At 64.5% G+C, this 18,697-nt stretch overlaps 2 protein-coding genes across 2 annotated transcripts in view; one reads left to right on the top strand and one right to left on the bottom strand.

Annotated features, from left to right (window-relative positions):
- CACNA2D4 (calcium voltage-gated channel auxiliary subunit alpha2delta 4) overlaps window positions 1-18,697 on the top strand; it is an 84,398-nt gene that overhangs the window by 55,635 nt on the left and 10,066 nt on the right. The gene's annotated exons all lie outside the window — the stretch shown is intronic.
- Window positions 2,092-18,697, bottom strand: part of LRTM2 (leucine rich repeats and transmembrane domains 2) — a 30,894-nt gene continuing 14,288 nt past the window's right edge. The window contains exons 2-5 of the mRNA XM_059935019.1: window positions 8,313-8,514; window positions 7,713-7,846; window positions 4,950-5,540; window positions 2,092-2,565 (exon numbers count right to left, since the gene is read on the bottom strand). Of these exons, the coding sequence (XP_059791002.1) occupies window positions 2,111-2,565; window positions 4,950-5,540; window positions 7,713-7,779 (1,113 nt within the window). The 5' untranslated portion in view covers window positions 7,780-7,846; window positions 8,313-8,514 and the 3' untranslated portion in view covers window positions 2,092-2,110. The remainder of the gene's footprint in view (window positions 2,566-4,949; window positions 5,541-7,712; window positions 7,847-8,312; window positions 8,515-18,697) is intronic.

Raw genomic sequence — 18,697 nt, forward strand, 5'->3', positions numbered from 1 at the left:
GGGGCGCCCCAAGGCCAGGCCTCGGGCGGGAGCTGCCGTCCTCCTTAGGGGCCTGGGGACACTCTGTGCACCTATCTGGGGAGGTCAGGGGGCAGGAGCCACCATTCCGGCTCCTGGCTCCTGCGTCCCCTCCCGCCCAAGGAAACCAGGAAGTACATAGGAAAATACAGTCTTTATTGGTCATCTGAAACAACGAACCAGAAATATAATTTTGCCTTTAAAAATCTTCTGTCTTAGGCTGAAGACACCACCCCTGACAACGTCCAGCCTTCCCTGACCCCCTCTAGAAAAGCCCCAGGTCTGGTGTCGGCTGGCACCCGAGAAGGAAGACTGCAGGCCAGCCCGGTGGGCAGCCTGCACCCGGCCCCTCCACCCCTGTCCTGCCTCAGAACCATGTTCTGACGGCCGCCCCCGGGCCACTGCCTAGACTCCTGGCCGTCGCAGAGCCAGAAACCGGCCTGCTGGCACCTGACCCTCCGTAAGCGGCGGGGAGGCTGACGTCCGGCACAGGGAGACCCAGGACTCACCGGGATCGCACTCCCCCGGGGGGCAGACCTCGGAAAGGGGGCCGGTGGACCCCACCCTGCACTGCCGCCTCCCACGCCCACCCCCAGCCTCTGTCCCTTTGCGGGGGGTTACAGGTAACGAGCAGATGGGCCCCTGGGCCCTTGCTCCGGTTTGGGCCCCAGTCCAGGTGCCACGAGGACTCCGGGAAGCCAGACTGAGCTGACAGAACGCTGGGAAAAGGACCCCATTACTGAGACCTCTGAGCAGAACCGGGGGGTCCTTTCCCTGCTCCCGGGGTCTGTTTGGTATATGCTGGCAGGAGGGTCACAGAGGATGAGCCAGTCCCCGCCCTGAGGTCACGGGCCCGGAGATGCTGAGGGCGGGGCATGGCGGTGAGAGGTGCAGAGCAGCGGTTCTCGGGCCGCAGGCTGTGGGAGTGGGAGTGGTGCGGGTCCCCCCGGGGCCTGGCAGGGACGTACTTCGGCAGCGCTGAGGGTGAGTCCGGTGGTGCGTGGCCGGGCTCTGGGGAGGCCACCGTCCACACACGCCGCAGCTTCCAGGCCTCTGGGCAGGCGTCCCTGGAAATCCCAGCAGGAGAGGTGTGAGCGGGTTACCATGGTGACGGGCAGTCTCATCCGGCAGCACCACCTTGGCCTCTTGAGAGGATCTGGAAGGAATCCTTGTGCCGTGGGTTTGGGTTTCTCCCCATCCGCTGCAGGAGGTTGCATAAGCAAGCAGGAGGTGTGTGGCCCGAGGGCCGAGACCACGGGGGACGCCTGGCTCTGCCCCCCGAGGTCCCACGACCTCTGTCCCTACGTGACTGTGTGTGTGATGCCGAGCTTGAGTGAGAACGACTAGTGACCCGGAGCTGGGTGGCTGGTGATGCAGGGACAGATGGCTTTGGCGAGGGCGTGGTGCTGGGTTGCCAAGTGCTGGTCCAGATGGCTGGGCTGGTCTGAATGCACAGTGGAACCAGCCATCGGGAGCTGGGCCCAGCATCTTCCTGGCGGAACCAGCCATCGGGAGCTGGGCCCAGCATCTTCCTGGCGGAACCAGCCATCGGGAGCTGGGCCCAGCATCTTCCTGGCGGAACCAGCCATCGGGAGCTGGGCCCAGCATCTTCCTGGCGGAACCAGCCATCGGGAGCTAGGCCCAGCATCTTCCTGGCGGAACCAGCCATCGGGAGCTGGGCCCAGCATCTTCCTGGCGGAACCAGCCATCGGGAGCTGGGCCCAGCATCTTCCTGGCGGAACCAGCCATCGGGAGCTGGGCCCAGCATCTTCCTGGCTTAGCAGAGAGTCGCAGAAACCGGCCCGGCACCCCCTAGATGCAGATGAGGTGGGGGGCGTCACCGGCTGTGACTGTGCCGGGAGCCGCAGGGGCACGGGGGCGCTGGGTCCGGGAGCCTCTGCTCGCACACACGTCTTTTCTGCCCGTGGTCCAGAGCGTTGGCGGTCCAGCGAGGAGCGTCAGCTTACTGGTATCTCGCGGACGCTCCGGAGTCCGTGGAGACACGGGCCCGTCTGCTGGCAGGCTGGGAGGAAGGTGGAAAGGGGGCGGGGGAGGCAGGGCTGGCGTGCCCCCCCGGCCCCTCCCTGGGCTCTCAGGCCACAGAGGAGATCTGCTTCTGGTCTTCGTGCTCGCCCTCTGGGTCACCCATCAGGGGCTGGCGCTTCTTGAGCTCCCGATGGTACTTGGCCATGAGGGAGGCGTAGATGCAGCCGTAGGCAGCGGCCACCACCATCATGATGCAGACCACACCGCAGACCACCCCCGCGATGATCACGGTGCCGATGGCCCGCCGCACGCTCACGGGCCGCGGCCTCTGCTTCTGGGGGCAGGCGGTGCTGGGCTCAGGCTCGGGCTCGGGGCCCGGCTTGGGCTTGGGAGGCTCCGGGCTGGCCTTGGTGCAGGGCGGCCCGGGGACCTCCAGCCCGGCTGAGCTCTGCTGGCCGTCCAGCTGGGAGCAGTAGTTGAACATCTCCATGGGGACCGCGCGCATGTCCTTCCCCCTGAGCTCCTTGGGCAGGGTGCAGGTCAGCTGATCCAGGCGCCCCCCTGCATCAGGAGAGAGAAAAGGGGGGCTGAGGCCGGCACGCCCTCCCCCAGCCCCAGGTCCCCACACGAGGCCCGGGAGGCCGAGTTTCCATCCGCAGCACTATCAATCCTGGAGTCACGGCGACAGGAGAGGAAGGGGAGAGGTTAGGGGGACTGGCGTGCGGCGCCCAGTGACAGGGAGGCGGGGACACGTGTCACGGCGTTTAACCCGCGCAGAAGCCTCATAAAATGGACAGTGTCCCTGATCCCACTTGATAGAGAAGCAAACATTTCCACCTCTCCTGCTCCCCAGAGTCAAGCTGGCCCCGGGTGCTCAGGAAAGAGGGGCCAGGAGCCCTGCCAGACAGCAGCCCGTGCCTCTCCTAACTGACCTCTCCACTGACCGCCGTCCGTGACCGCCGGCTCTGTTCTCCCCAGCGACTCCGCCCCCCGCGCTCCTCCCGCCCCCGCAAAGGACAGAAGTCAGAGCCTCGGCCCTGCTCCTCCACGCGGGCGGGACCTTGGTTCCTAAGGCTCCTCCTTGGAAGAGGGAGAGGAGGGCGCAGGGACGGCAGTTTCCTCCTTGAGGGCAGCGGTGGCCCCTCAGCAGCCCGGCCGCAGCACCTGTGAGCACAGGGGCGTCTTGGGAGGGCACCCTGAGGACCCCCGAGGGCAGAGGAGGGCGTGCGGGCAGTGCAGGCTCACCCCGCGACTGGGGGGGCGGGGGGGGGAGGGTGCAGAGCACAGGTGGGGCGAGAGGAGGAGGAGCTGCCCAGACGCCCCCCTTTTGGCCTCTCCCGGCAGCCCGAGATCTAGACGCAGGCGCGGCCCCCACGGAAGCGCCTGGGCTCCTGCAGCCCCGTCGCCGCAGTCTCCTCACACAGTAGACATCAACCTTTCCCGGGTGCGGAGGAAAAGAGCCCAGGCTTTTTGTTTTGGTTTGGTCTGGGTTTTTTTTGGAGGAGTGCATGGCGGGAAATAACTCTACTAGTGAAAAGTTCCTAAGATGTACGTTCCCCCTCCGTGCCCTTTAGCTCCCGATGACCGATGACTGTCTGGAGGGGCAAGGACGTCCCCTCCAGATCACACATCGCTCTGGCTCTCCAGACCCCTGTCCAAGGCGTACATCCCGTGCACTGTGTCCAGGGCCTTTGCACGGGCGGGGGCTGGGCGTGGAGGTGCAGCCACCTTACCTCCCGGCTCCAAAAACCTGAGGCTGACTCCCTCCCGGCCAGGTCATCTTGGGCGAATCACTTTACTTATTTAATTGCTTATGAGTCTCGATTTTCTTGGCTGTCAGTAAGAATGGCCATCTCAGCTGCAGTTAGGGTTCAAGTAGGTCATGTACATGGTAAGATATTTGGAAACTGGAAACCATGCAAGTGTTATTATTTCTCCTCTCACAAAAACGGGAGAAAGTATCACAGTGACTAACATTTCATGGCACTTTATCGTTTGTAAAATGTTTTTAATTAACTAACACGTGATAATATTATGCAGATAATTAAATTGTGGAAACACTATGAAACAAAAGGAGTAAGACTTTGACGAAAGCATTAGCGTTCTTTTCACATCGATTCACTCATTCAGCAAATATCCATGGAGCCCTACTTCATGCTAGACACCAAATTGTGTCTAATTAAACCCGGTTAATATTATGACTTCCACCAGCAAGTGGACGTATAAATGAGTAAGTTTTATTGCGGACTCACTTTACGCTGAGTACTTTTCCAGACGCTTTCCATGTGTTACCTACCTAATCTGCACAGTGATTCTCTGAGATAGATATTGTTGTTTGCCCCATTTCACAGACGAGAGTACAGCCACAGAGAGGTCAATCAACTCTCTCAAGATCACACAGCTAGTAAGTGGCAGAGCCACGAGGCAAACCCAGATCTGGCGCTTTTAGCCAATAGGCTTACTTCTTTGCCCTTGTCCATTTCATTTAATCATTTCGAAGGTCATTCTAGAACTTTCCCGGGTCACCGAAAGGGGGAGCATTTGGCTTCTTAGTAAAAGCTTCGATAACAGAACTTCTAGGGAGAAGGAGTTGAGATCATCATCAAAAAGAAAATGTGAGCGCACTTGTGGCTTTGAACTCTATTCCACCCCCCCGACACTGTGGGTACTTAAGAGGTGGCTGCATTATTCAGAGGAGCGAGGGTGGTTTTATCCCTCCTCCTCCCGGGCCAGGGAAGCCTAGAGGCAGAGGACAATGATACTGTGTGTTTAAGTCCATCCCGAAACCTACAGAAGTGAGAGCAAGTCACAGAGAGTCAGCCTGAGGAGACAGGGCAGAGAAAGGCGGCTGGGAGCGGAGGGGATGGGAAGGAGGGGGCCGCGGAACCCCTCTGCCCGCCGGTGGCCAGGCTGGGCCCACTCCTCCCGACCTGACCCGTGCTCACCTCGGTAGGAGAACCACTCCAGCCAGTGCTTGAAGTCCCGCAGGTGGCAGTCGCACTCCCAGGGGTTGTCCCCCACCTGCAGCAGCTGCAGGCCGGCCAGGGGCTCGAAGGTCCGCCGGTCCAGGCTCTGCAGGCGGTTGGCGCGCAGGAACAGGGAGCGCAGGGCGGGGAGCCCGTCGAAGAGGCCGGGCGGGAGCCGGGCCAGGCCGTTGAGGGACAGGTCGAGGTGGCGCAGGCGCGGCAGGGGCCGCAGCAGCTCGGGGTCCAGGGCGCGGAGGCTGTTATTGCGCAGCTGCAGCTCCGTCAGGTTGGCCAGCTCCCCGAAGGCGGTGTGCGGCAGCCCGTCCAGGAAGTTGTTGGAGAGGTCCAGCCGCTGCAGGCCCGACAGGCTGGCGAAGGCCCCGCCGGGCAGGAAGCTCAGCCTGTTGTTCAGGAGCAGGAGGGTGCGGGTGGCGGCCGGCAGGTCCGGGGGCAGCGCGGTGAGGCCCCGGCCGCTGCAGTCCACCTGCAGGCCGTGGCCGTCACACGTGCAGGGCAAGGGGCAGGCGGGGAGGGCCTCCGCCGTGCACAGGGCAATCCAGCAGGTGAGCCCTGGGGGACAGACGGGGGATGGAAGGACAGCGGGGCGCCAGCTCCCGCCGCCTTCCCCTCGCATCCAATTCCCAGCACGCGGCCTTGCACTGATCCCCTCTGGTCCAACCACGAGCGGTGCCTTAGCGCTTCCTGACCGCGTAAAAACAGAACTAACCCCCCGCAGCACGTCCGTGTGGACGGACGCCGCCGGGCACCCGGGGTCCCCACACGGCCCTGACACCACAGACGCTGACGCGACAGAGGATGTGAGGGTGTCAGAGGAGCCACCCCATGTTCCTCTCCCAGGGCCGCCGCCATGGAAGGATTCTGTCCAGAGAAAACGGCTCTGCTTCCTTCCCCTCTGCGCCGCCCCCCCCCCCCCCGCCACCTGGAGCTGCACGGGGCTGACGGCGTGCATGGGAGGGGCCGCGCTGCACGCACGAAGGGGCACACCGACCCCTGCCACCACTTCCCTGGTCTGCGTGAGTCCCACCTCCAAGGTGGGCCAGCGACTCAGGGTGAGGAGGGAGCCCGGGCCCGCCCAGGACCCACCCCAGAGACCACTGTGGAAACGGCGGAGTGAGACGCCGAGTTCCACGTCCACGTGGAGGACGCTGGGGCGCGAGCCCCGTAAGTCGTGGGCCCGGAGCAAGTCCCACGTCTGTTCTGACTCTACAGCCGCCTTGCCCTTAGCCTGGGCTCCTGTCCCCAATTTCCGCAGGACAGATCTGTTGACAGCATTCCTTTCACGGTCCCATGCTTTGCCCAGGGCCCCTGTGGCAGGGCCGCAGGGGGACGGGCGCTCAGAGAACAGTCCCACAGGCAGCTCGTTCCGTGGCCCACCCTTCTAAGAGTGGCTGCAAAGCCCCCAACCGTCCCCAGGGTGTGCCTGGGGAAGGGGAAGGGAGGATCCCACCGGGCCGGGAGGAAAGGCCCCAGCCGAGGAGTGATGGCCGCTTGGCTCCACCTGAAGGGGCAGCAGCTGCCCTGACCAGGGGTCTGGAGGGGACGGTCCTGAGTCTGTGTCTAGTAGGGGTCTGGTGTCTGGTGTCCCAAAGGGCAGACCCTGATGGAACAGGGTGGGACTGTACCCCCCTTTCCTGGAGGATCAGTGACTCCTGAGAGGCACCTGCCAGGCTGACACCTGAGCGTCTTTGTTCTCGGGGGGAAATGAGCACAGGCACGGCCACGGACGCCAACTGGAAGCCCTTCCGGCCACCTGAGGTCACCTGCTGGGCCGCTGACCCTCCCGCTCTCTGAGCTGTCTGCGGCCAGGTCAGCCTGTCAGACTACCCCCGCCGTGCCTTCTGGAAGTCACCTGAATTCCTCAGACCTCACTTTCCCCAGAAAAACATTCAACCCATCCAGCCTCCCTCTCAAAAGGACCAGCATAACTACGGTCACTGCCCCCCACCTCCAAGAAATTCAGGCTGGCGTAAAAGCTCTAGTGACAAGAAAACAGAGCCCTGTGTTGCGAGGTGTTGAGTGATTCGAAAGGAGGTTGAAAGGGGAGCTGGGTCCCTCGGGATCAGCTGCTCTGCGTGGTGAATAATTCAGGCTGCTTGTGTCTTGGGGCGGCAGCATCACAGGGCTGACCGTGCGAGGGCAGAAGTCAGGCTGAGGGACGTCCCTCGAGACCATTCTTACCTCTTACCCTGTAGCCTTGACCCTTCACCTCGTGAAGAGAATTCCCAGGGCTTCCTTCACCCGACAGCTCACGAGGTTCCCTTGTGGGAAGTGGGCGGCCTCGGTTTCCCCATGTGCAGGAGGAGGGGCTGGACCCCCTCCCTAAGGTCCCTTCCAGTGTCACGTCCCCAGAGCCCACTGGTTCCCTCCGTCTCGGAGCTACGGGGGCTGAGCCCTAAGAGAGGCCTCCAGGCCCACCCAGCTGATGGCCGAGCAGGGAGAGGGAGGTTTGCCATTAGAGAAGCAGGACTCGCAGGGGCTGGGCCACTGGGGGCAGGAGCAGACCCACCTGGGGGGGCAGAACTGCCTGTGGAGCCCCTGCTCCCGACCCGCCCTCCACAGAGCTCAGAAGCAGCTCTTCCCCCGGCACCGTGGGCAGGGCTGCGGGGACGGGGCCCTGCTTCCCAGACCCAGGCCATGGACGCCTGGGAAGCGCATCCCCGCATCGCCGCAGCTGGGAAGAGCATCCCCGCATCGCCGCTAAGCCGACCCCCCTCCACTCACAAGAGATCTGCCTCCACAGTGGGGCAAACCAGGTCCTCAGCTCGGGGCCGCTGCCCGGGGCCAGCATGGTGGCTGCAGGCTGTCCGGCCCTGCACCTCGAGGGGGAGAGGAGCCCCTTGTCCGCTCGGTCAGTTCTGAGAGAGAGAGAGAGAGCGCTGAGCGGAAGCAGGTGTCAGGCCGGTCCAGCCTGGGGTTAGGCAGGGGGCCCGGTGTCTCTTTACCCTCTGCTCCTGTTCGTCTCGGCTCTGATTCCCTGGGCGGGGGTGGGGCTGGGGGGTGGGAAGAGGAGCCAGGGGGACCAAGAAGCCAGGAGCCTCAGCCTCCCTCGACAGCGGGGGCGCGTGGAGGGGCGGGCGGGCATCCCGGGAGCCCCGGGGCCGGAGACAGTGCTGAGGCCAGTGCTGGGCGAGGCAGGAGCCGTCCACCCCCCGCACCCCTCACCTCCCGCCCAGCCTCTGCCCGCCTCTTCTTCTTGTCTCCCTGGATGATCTCCTAAACGTGTTTGGAGCCACGTGGCCTCCTCTGCCTCCGGGCTTCCCCCAGCCCCAGGCGCGGAAATCATCAGGGCCAGCTGGCTCCCCAGCCCCACTGCACTCTTACCATGGCCCCCGAGGAGGCAGAGGCCAGGCCCCGCGCAGGGGCGGCCGTCGGCTCGCGGGTGAGGCCCAGGCCCGGCTCTTGCCACGCGGAAGCCCCCTGCTTGCCCTCCGCCGTCTCCCGGGGGGTGAGCGGCCGTGCTCTGTCTTCCGCCGCCGGCAGGTCGGGGATAAACCTCATCAGCTCAGGGGCTCTGCTGCAGCCGCTGCCGTTGGGGGACAGGGGAGGGAGAGGGCGAGGCTGAGGCGCAGAGAGCGGGTCCTCTTCCCGAGGGGCGAGGGGCCTCCCCCTGCCCCGGTGACCTGCCCTGCCCCAGCCCAACGGCACAGGCCCTGTCCCGGTCCCGCTCCCTTCCAGACGCGGCCAGGGCCCCGTCACAGGGGCGGGAAAGGGGACTGCGGACCCCTGCAGCCGGCCCAGCACGGGGTGGCGAACGGACAGCGATGGGCTGGCAGCCTCCCCTGCTCGGTGGCCACGCTGGACCCGGGGGCTCCGGGCTGCAGCCTCCCGCTCCCCTCCCACAGCCGCCTTAATTCTGGGAGCCCGAGGGGCCAGTGGCAGAGCAGAGCGGAGCTGAGGGGTGGGAGGAGCCGCTGGGGCCTCAGCATCTGAGCAGGGTCTCCCTCAGGCACTGGGGGCCTCTCCCGTCTCCTCCCCCCTTACCGCTGCCAAGCAGCCTCGTGGCCCCGTGAGCCCAGGAGCGCCGCAGCCCCGGGGGCCCTCAGCTGGGTCCCGGCAAGGGCGCCCGCTCAGGATGAGGGCCTGCCGGAGAGGGGGACCGCTGGGGGGGCCTGTCTGTCGCTCTGGGCTTCACCCCCCACTCAGGGGGCTCGCAGCCTCGCAGGGGCCGCAGAGCGAGTTGCACTGGGCAGGTGTGGGGCGAGGCGTGCAGACCCACATGCCTACAGGATGGATCCGGGGCCCTGGGCTGGGGGCGGAGGAGATGGCCAGAGCAGCTGAGGGGTCTTTTCCAGCTACCCTCCCAGGGCCAGGTCCCCCGGGCTCCTGGCTCAGACTCCCAGGTCAGGGAGGGCTCTGGGTTCAAATCCCTGCCGGCCGCTCCCTCGCTGTGTAACTTAAACAAACCACGGAAACCCTCTGGGCCTCGGTTTCCTTATCTCTAAAGGTGATGGCCAGAACACACTGTCCTCCATGAGGGTCAATCTAATCAGGGGAGGAGAGTTAACATTTGCTGAATTCAGGACACATTATCTTGCAAGACAGTCTCGGGGACTCCAAGCTTGGACTTGAGCCCCAGGTAGACGTAGGGAGACGTCAGTGCCCTGTGTCCGCGGGGAGGGGCGGCGGCTTACAGCGCGTCTGCGGGACCTCTCTTTCTTGGCCCCCCCAGTCTCACACCTGGGTCTCCTTCTCTGTGCCTGGGCCCGTGCCAGGCCAGCAGCCGTCACATGGCGGTCACCGTGGGCTGCGCTCACACGCAGCCTCCCAGACCTCCATCACCGAGGACGCTGCCCACCCTCTCCGTGGGCCTCGGCCCCGACCCCTGGAATAGTCCCGCACCCCTCTCGCCAGCGAGGACCCGCAGGTCAGCAGCTCACAGCGCCCACACGGTGTCAGGCGGGTCAGCGGCCAGCCAGGCTCAGAGATGGAGACCAGCACGCCCGGTCACACGGCCGGTCAGGGACGGAGGCCCGCTCCCTGGTGACTGTCCCCCAGCAGTGGCCCCTGGGGGGAGACACGTGTGTGCGCTGAGCGGGGTGCACACACGGGCTCCCAGCACAGCATGTGATGCAGACCACCCCCCCAGAGAGCGTGCAGCCAGGCACGTGCTGACACACACACGCACATGGGTGCACTCACGCACACGCTGGCAGCCCTCCAGCATCCTCAGATGCTTTCACTCCCGCAGTTCCTGCGTGCCCCCGGCAGACAGATGCACGGGGGGACCTCCAGCCTAGAAGCAGGGTCTAGAGAAGCCCCCCGAGGGCCGCCCCCAACCCAGGACCCTTTCCACACTCAGACCCACGCCCTGGGATCTCTGGAGAAACGTGACGAGAACAAGGCCCCCCAGGTCCATGGGGATGTAGCCTGTGCTCCCTGGGGACCACAGAAGCAACCCTCAGGCGCTGTGGGGTCCAGCACCCTGCCCTCCAGCCCACCTCCAACCCAGCACCCCTTCCGGCCCCCAGAAGCATCTACCTTGTCAGGAAAGGGGGTGACCTACATTAGGATGCTAGGAGCACAGCAGCTCAGGCAGGCGTGGCCACTGCGGAATAAATTCACACCGTCTGGGAGGGAAGTCCCCACCCAGGTGGGAGAACGACGGGCCACGGAAACGAGTGAGGTGGCGGTCTCGGGGCTCCAAGCCCCACAGCCTGTGGGCATTTCTGTCCCAGTGCCAGGGACAGGGACACAGAGAGGAGGGTGGACCCAGCGGGGTCCCCAGCCTCCTTCACTGGGCTCTGCTGAGAGAATCAGGATAGGGGATGGGGCTGAGGAGCTGCAGGCTGAGTGACCCCGCCCCCAGAATAGAAGCATGGGCTCTGTGCCCCAGCCCGCTGCTGCTCAAGCGTGGTCCACAGACTATCGGCACCCGCCTCGCCAGGATCTTCCTAGACTCAGCCCAGGCCGACTGGGTCGGGATCTGCCTCTTAGCAAGATCTCAGGCCATTCACGTACCTGGTCACGTTTGAGAAGCACCGGGCTAGGTCACTTCTCTCCCGGCAGGGCAGACCCGGCACCTCCGGGGAGGCCCCGACAGGGGATGGCCGGGCCCGGGCAGCGGGGGGCGGCGGCGATGGGGGATGCTGACGGTAACAGCTCCTGCAGCAGGGCTCCGCACGGGGAGCAACCATGCCCGCAGGGAAGCACCTGTGTACGGGCTCTCTGGGGTTAGAAGCGCTGTTAACACCGTTTTGCGGATGGGGACACTGAGGCTCGGGTCACGTAGTAACTTGCCTCCGGGCAGGCAGTGGAAGAGTGCAGCCTCGGGCGCCAGCGGCCTCACAAGCCTGGAGGCCGGCTCTGCCTGACCCGCCTGCGCGGAGGCTCCTGGAGCCGGAGCAGGGAGAGGGCTGCACCCTCTGGTTTGTGCCGCCCTTCACGGCCCACCGGCCCTTCCTCGCCCTTCCGCTGCCTCTCTGCGCCCGACGCGGGTGCTCTCATCCAGCCGGGTCGCCCCCTCCCCGCCAGCCTTCTTCCCGGGGGCGTCACAGATGCAGTGGGGAGAGGGAGGCAGGGGTCTTGCTGGGGAGTGGGGGGCGCGCTGAGGTGAGGAGGTGGGCTGGGAGCTCCGCGGGGGTGGCAGCAGGAGCAGAAGGGCCCACGGGCTCCCGCGGAGTCGCATGGGGTGCGGCAGCCCCCGGAGGCTGGGGTGGGGGTGGCGGGGACGGCTTCCCTGCCCCACGGGAGGAGCAGCCTGCCTCGCTCCCGCCCCCGCAGACGCCCAGGTTAGGGTGGGCGCCCTGACCCCTCTGTGCTTCTGCCCCCCACTCCTCCTCCGGGCAGGGTTGACTCAGTCTCCAGCCAGAAACCTCCAGCAAACCCACGCGGGCCTGGTGTCCACGCCCTTCCTCTGGTGCTGCGTGGTCACGTCGTCCCCCCAAGTCAGTGTCCAAGCCGCACAGCCATCAGCGCCCACTGTGCCTTGACCTGGGGCTCCTGCCCCCTGGGACGTCTTGCTGGCCTGCCGTGTCCCCCCTCCCCAGGGACCTCCCTTTGGCCAAGGTTCCCCAACCCGGGACAAGGCCTCTGTGCCCCTTCACTGTGCAGACAGGTGAAGGTCACGGGCTAGCGAGAGGCAGGGCCGGGACGGAGGCCACGCCTGGGGCTTCAAGGGCAGCATCTGCCCGCCCACCCAGCGGGGCTGAGAGGTACCCGGACAGCGGACAGGGGGACAGCGGGCGGACAGGGGGACAGCGGACAGGGGGACAGCGGGCGGACAGGGGGACAGCGGGCGGACAGGGGGACAGCGGGCGCCCACGCTGAGCCCTGGGGTGCTGTCCAGGCTGTGCGCCCCGCCTGCAGCCGCCGGTCTGGCCTTCCGGGCCCTTCCCACCTCTTCCCTGCCTGGCATCCCCGTAACACACGCGGCTCAGGCAGCGCGGAAGCTGGTTTTTTTAAATCTCTAAATTTGTACTTGGAACAGACAAACCCCCTGGTGCATTTTTAAACGCGTGCCCCGTTCTCATGCCCGCCTTCCAGCAGCCTCGTTTCCTTGTCATCCTTCCTTGTCAGACATTCCCAATCCCAACCTGACCCTCTGGGAAGCGGAACAGAAAAGCCCCCATCACCCCTCGCAGGAGCTGCTCTTGGGCCCGCGGGCCTGGCTCGGGAGGTGGACCCGGGCAGGCAGGGTGGAGAGGCCTGATCTGTGTAGGAGGAGGGGGGGAGGCCTCCCCAGGCACCCCAGCCCTAAAACACCCCCCTCCCCGTGCCCCTCAGCTTTGGGGGCTGGAAATGGGAGCAGGGTTTGCTTGTCCCAGGCGCAGCTTCCAGCCAAACCACAAAGGAACCAGATCGGTTGCTGAAGAAGCTCCCCGTCCTCCTCCTGCCCGCCCCAGCTGGCTTCCCTGGTCTCCCTCTCTTGGCAAAGCAGCTGGATGGAGCCTGTGCCGGTGTGGAGGGGGACACGGCCGCGGGTCCCCTCCCGGCTGCGCGCCCCGGCCCATCTCCACACGCTCAGCCCGCCCCCCGGCCCTGTAGTTAGCTAAGCTGCCGGGTGTCAATCTGAGCCAGACCAGGCAATGCCCCAGGCGGCCTGACAGCCAGGTGCCAGTGTCCCCACCAGCCACCCCAGACAGGCGGACAGCAGCTCAGGGAGAGGACAAAGGGCCCCGAGAGTGAGCGGGGAGGCTGGGACTCCCGGTCAGATGGCCTCTATCCTGCGTTGTCCTGCCCCGGCCACGTACCACCCACCCCAAGCTGAGTCCACCCTGCCCCCCAAGGCCGCCTGAGCTCTTCGTAGGTAGAGAGGGTGTGCAGCTGGGGGACCCCAGCCCCACCGGGCCTGGGCGGGCTGGGGGCAGAGCTGGAGCCTCGAGGAAGGGCCGGAGGAAGGGCTCCGAGGCTCCTCTCCCGCATCCACTCCCGGCCACGCCCCCCCATACGAGCCGGGGACTCAGGTCCAGCTCGGGGGACCCTCTGCACCCCTGTCCAAGGACAGCCTCCTAGAGGCCAGCGCCCCTCGCTGAGGGCGTCCTGTAGAGGCCGGTCAGCACCCCTGGTCCCTCCCCACGCTTCGGCGCCAGCCCTCCAGCCTGCCACCACACAGACGTCCTCTGTGCCGGCCCTGTCACCAGCGCCCCCTTTCCCCTGGCACCCGAGTCCCTGGGGCTGGCTGCCGAGCCGGGCATGCAGGCGGCACAGGGCTCCTGGCTGGCGCCCCCCATGCTGCAGGGACCGGTTTCTATGCCACCGGGCCCGTCATCTGGCACTGGCAATGCCTCCTCCCCCTCCTTCCCCCGCAGAATCCCACCTCCTGTCCCCAGCACTGGGAGGTCAGAGTTGCCTGTGCCCTTTGGCTGCCCAGGGGTCCGGTCCTGAGCACTGCCCCAGCCCCAGCCACTGCCGCCAGGCAGGCGGCAAAGCAGCTCTCCGTGCAGGCAAGGAGCCCAGCGGAGATGAGCTCGGGCCCCAAGCCTGGCCCCTGCACCCCCCGCGCCCCTGCCCAGCGCACGGCACGCACCTTCCGCACCCCAGCGAGCGCCCTGAATCAAGTGGTCTGCGCCGTGCAGTGAGCCCCTCCTGGGATTCCTGGAGAAAGGAGACAGCGAGCGCAGCGGCACCAGCCTGATCCCCCCGCAGGACCTGGCACGCAGAGCCCCGGCGGGAGGAACGCCTGAGGCCGTCTCCCACGGCGGGCAGCCGGGTCAATAACACACCGAGGAGGAGAGGGAGGGACGCGGGAGCCGCGGAGAGGGGCAGGCGGGGAGGGGGAGCGCGTGTGCGGAGCAGAGAGCAGCGAGTGACAGCGGGGGAATATCCGTGATGACGGCGACAGGCGCGCACACGGGAAGGCGGGCCCACGGAAGGCGGGCACACGGGTGCACACACACCGGAGGCGCTCACCCCTGAAACGCTCCCGTTTCAGGGGGAGACGCGGCCATGAACTGCAGCGGGAGGAGGACTGTTTACCAGGCCCCTCTGTTTTCCCTCCCCACCTCCGCAGGCTCTCCCTGCCCTGGCTGCCGCCCCCTCTGGCTTTGTCCCCCCTCCCCTTGCCTTTGGGGACACAGGGGCAGGACCCAGGGGACAAAGGCCCCGGGAGGCTGGGTCTGAATCCTGTTTGGAGGTGGGGGCAGTGTCTCCCACCCTGCCTGCAGGAAGGGAAAGCTGATCCGGGTCTCTGTCAAGGGGCGGCTTATTCCAGAGGGGGTAGCTGGACGGGTGCACGGGGGCCCATCTGCCCGGTGGTCCTTCGGAAAGGGGCCCCAGGCCACACAGCCGGTGGCACGCGGTCACGCAGAGGTCACTGAGCCTCGTGACCCCAGACCGGGGCTATTTGGGGAGGGAAATGCAGGCAGGCTGGGCCGGGGCCTGGGGTCAGGTTGTCTGGAGCAACCTGGGGCGAGCCCTGAGGAGGGGGCCAAACCCAGCCCCGCCTCCCCGGCCTGGGCTTCTGCTCCATCTCGGCTGGATGGGAAGAGACTGGTATCAAGAACTCAGAGACGTCTTTACCAGCCAATCAGGACAAAGGAGTTGGAGAAATTGATATTCCAAGGGAAGGCAAGTGTTGATCCAAAGGAAAGGAAGCCAGGGACCAAGTCAGGGGAGGAGCCGCCGGCCAGAGCTGGACACGTGGCATGTTTCTGGCGTCCCTTTTCCATTTCGCCTGCTTTCTGGGGGGTCCACTGTCAGCCCTGGGTGCGGGTTGAGAGACCCTCCTTGACTCAGGATGCCCCCACACCCTCTTCTGTCTGCTCCGCCGTTCGACACAGCAGGGATTCCCTGTCTCCCACCCCACGCCCATGTCACAAACACCTCACCTGCCCCCAAACACGCTTCCTGTCCCCCAGCTGCAGGAGAGTGCGTCCTTCCTGGAGTCTGGGACCCTCTCCTCACCCACGGGGTACATCCCGCTCCTTGAAAACTCAACCAGAACTCACGTCCTGGTGCACCGTCCCAGGCTAGTGCCCGCGGGACCTTCTCCTCTGACCCGTATCACAGAGGACGCGTGGCAGCTTTCTGTGGGTGGTTCACCCCCTTTCCTACACTGGGGGCCCTCCCGGAAGAGGGGTCCACCTCGCCAGGCTGAGTGAGGAATGAGCCGGAGGAAAGAGCGCAGCCGGGTGTCAGGGCCCAGAGTCTGGGCTGTGCTGCTCACTGACCAGCCGTCAGCTGCCTGTTAGCCCCACAGCCCGGGGCTGCCCTGCAGTGAGCAGGAGGGGTGACCAGGTCTCCGGGGTCCCTGGGCACCAGCTCCCCAGCTGGTACCTAAAAGATGGGCCCCCGCTGACTCCGCAGCCCTCGTACAGGTCAGCACAGCCTGCAGCTGGGTTTCAAGGACCAAGTGGATGGGAGGGCGAGGGGGACGATGGAGTTTCTGGCCCCCCGGGGCATGACCCCCCCCAGGGAGGGTTTGTGTGCGTGCAGCACAGCTGTTCTGTGATGACAAAGCAGCAAGGAGGTGACAGCCAGGACGCAGAGCAAAGAGGTGCATCTTGATAAGCCGTCTGCCGCCTGTGGCCTTATTGAGGCTCTTTGTCTGCCAGCCAAGCAGCGCGGGTCTTAAAGAAAAGCTGCTTTGCAGGAAGGCAGGCAGAGGGAAGGCGGGACTCGGCCCCGGATGGGCGACAGGCCGGGCTGGGGCAGGAGGAAGGGGGTCCAATCGCTCCTCCTCCATCAGATTGCGGTAGGTCCCCCTGGGGACCGAGGTCGGGCTCTAACACAAGGACCCGCCAAGCACAGGCCTGGAGGGGTAAGCAGCCTGGAAGGATGGAGGCCTCGCCTGCCCTCGGGCCGGGCCTGGCTCTCTCCTCACCATGCGCTCTGCCCTGTCTGCAAAGCCCAGCACCCAGGGCTATTCTCTGCTGCACACAGCAGGCTTCCAGGAGCTACCGGGGGCAGGGTGGCCAGCCTGGGGTCCACTGGAGCGAGGGAACGGGGGCCGAGGGCCGCCCTGGAGTCTCTCAGGAGAAGGCTGGGCTCTCGCGGTGTCTGGGGTGGAAAAGCACGATTTGGGGTGTGAGGCAGGCGTTGAACAGAAGGATCTGAAACATTTCGAGCCCCGAGGTAAAGCCGTCAGGCGTGGCAGAGCACGGCTAACAGTTCTCCCTGGAGGAGGTTCTTCTTGTGTCTCACCTGAATTCCCCGTCTCTTTGTGGGTTCCCTTCTGGGTCCTCGAGGGCACCAGAGCCCAGCTAGATCGCAAGCATCTATAGAAGGGCGGGGCCCCACGTGGATGAAGGAGTTCAGCAAGGTGCCCACACCGGAGGTAAGGGGAAGGTTTGCAGAACTGGCTTCCCAGCCAAGCGGCTGACTCAGTGGAATTCACAAGCATTTACTTATTTAGCTCGAAAAATATTAATTGAGCCCCAATGCATGCTAGGTGCTATCCTAGGTGCTAGGTATTGGAACTCAACCCCCCACCCTCCCGCCTGCTCTTAGCCCCCATTCTAATGGGGCAAGACAGACTATAAATGAGAATAAAGTAAATAAGTCATGCATCTTAGAAAACAAAAAGGGTGATGAGATAGAGGGTGAACGGCCGGCCGCAGGGAGGACTGCGTTATCTGGGAAGTCAGGACGCCGCCCCAGGAGATGCTGTTTGGGCCGAGATCCAGCCATGAGAAGGAGCCTCCTCCTAAAGTTCTAGGGAAGAGCATTCCCAGGGGAAGAAGGCAGCTGGTGCAAATGCCCTGGGGTGGGAACAGGCTTGGCCTGTTTGAGGGAGAAAGGGATTTGGGCTGAAGTCAGAGGTAGGGCGGCAGGGCCAGCTCCCTTGGGGGCTTGGACACCAAATTACAAAGGAATTTCAATTTTGTTCTAAGGGCAGCGGGAAGGCCTTGGAAGGTTTTGAGCAAGCGAGAGACGTGATTTGATCTTCAGGAAGGTCACTCTCGTGCTTCTGTGGGGAGCGACCCGCTCAGGGGTCTGTGGCATTAATCCAAGTGGCTCTGGGGGGTAGCAGTAGGGGTGGAGAGAGTGGGCAGATGCGTGACGTTTCGGAACAAAGGCGGCAGCACTTGGTTGGGACGCGGGAAAGTGATAACAATTAGGTAGAAGGTGTGTCCCCATGTGGGGAGGTTTGGGGAGGAAAAGCCAGAGTTAGGTCTTGAACTTGTGAAGTTTGAGATGCCTACTGGTGACCCAAGGGGACTGGCACCAGGCAGGTGGAAGCCCTAAATCCTAGGAGCGGGGCTTGCCTTGGAGGAGCCCGTGGTCCCACTGAGATGGAGCCTGGTTCCGAAAAACAGGCTTGAGGTCTCACTCCTCCCATCTCTACCCACAAGCCTCAAAATCCTGCTTCATTAGAGAAGCACTAACCCCGCTCTCTCAAGACTCCCTGTGGTGGAATCACAGAATTTCTCCCAGCTCAGAGATGCCGGGACTCCAGGAGACTTGGCAGCGAGACATCGAGAGGCCGAGTCTGGCTCGAGAAAGAGTCTGAGAGCTTTGACGCAGAGGCCAAGGTCGGGATAAATAAGCGTTCCTAAATCCCAGAGGTTCGAACATCCTAAGCTTTCATGTGACTCCCCTCTGACAATTGTTAGGCGGTTCCACTCTTTCATGCAGCCTTTTTCTACAGGTGAGAGAAATCTGTCTAAAGTGAACATCAAGGGTGGTCCTAACAGGAAGAACGAGGGGCCTCCCGCAGCCTTAGAGAGAAACGGGGGAGGGGAGCACGCCTCACCTGCAGCTCAGGTGCTGCACCTGGGTCTGTCCTCTTTGCCATGAACCGAGATGTGGGCCTACCCGTCCCCTTCCGGCCCACGCCTTTTACCCGCCCCCCGGGCCTTGCAGCAACGAAGAAGCCCCCGACTGTGATGGAAAGTCTCTCCAGCGAGCCGTCACTGGGGTGACTGCAGAATGTCCCGTGAACACGGCATAGTGCTGGCAGCCCGAGCCATCCCCACGTCACAGGCAAGGGGACCGGGCTCTGAGCGGGGAGCTTGCCCAGGCCTGTCAGCCCCCTCCCGACGGGGGCTCAAGCCAGGCCAGAGGAGAGAGGTGGGGTGCCTTAGAGACACCGGGCGCGTGGGTCCCGCTTCTGTGTTCAGGGGCCAGGTGGCTCGGGCGAGGCTTCCCCAGCCGTGAAGCCCCAGCGACAGCAGAGCCGGCCTGCTGTGTGGACACGAGCTCAGGACGCGGGGTGCCTGGCACTCAGCCCACTGTCTATATTCTTGTCTCTGATGGTAGGAGGCCGGCCTCGTTTCTTTGTTCTTTTTCTTTCACTATAACCTGCCTTTCTTTCTATTCTCTGGCCC

Source organism: Balaenoptera ricei, chromosome 10, assembly GCF_028023285.1.
Source record: "Balaenoptera ricei isolate mBalRic1 chromosome 10, mBalRic1.hap2, whole genome shotgun sequence".
Taxonomy (NCBI): domain Eukaryota; kingdom Metazoa; phylum Chordata; class Mammalia; order Artiodactyla; family Balaenopteridae; genus Balaenoptera; species Balaenoptera ricei.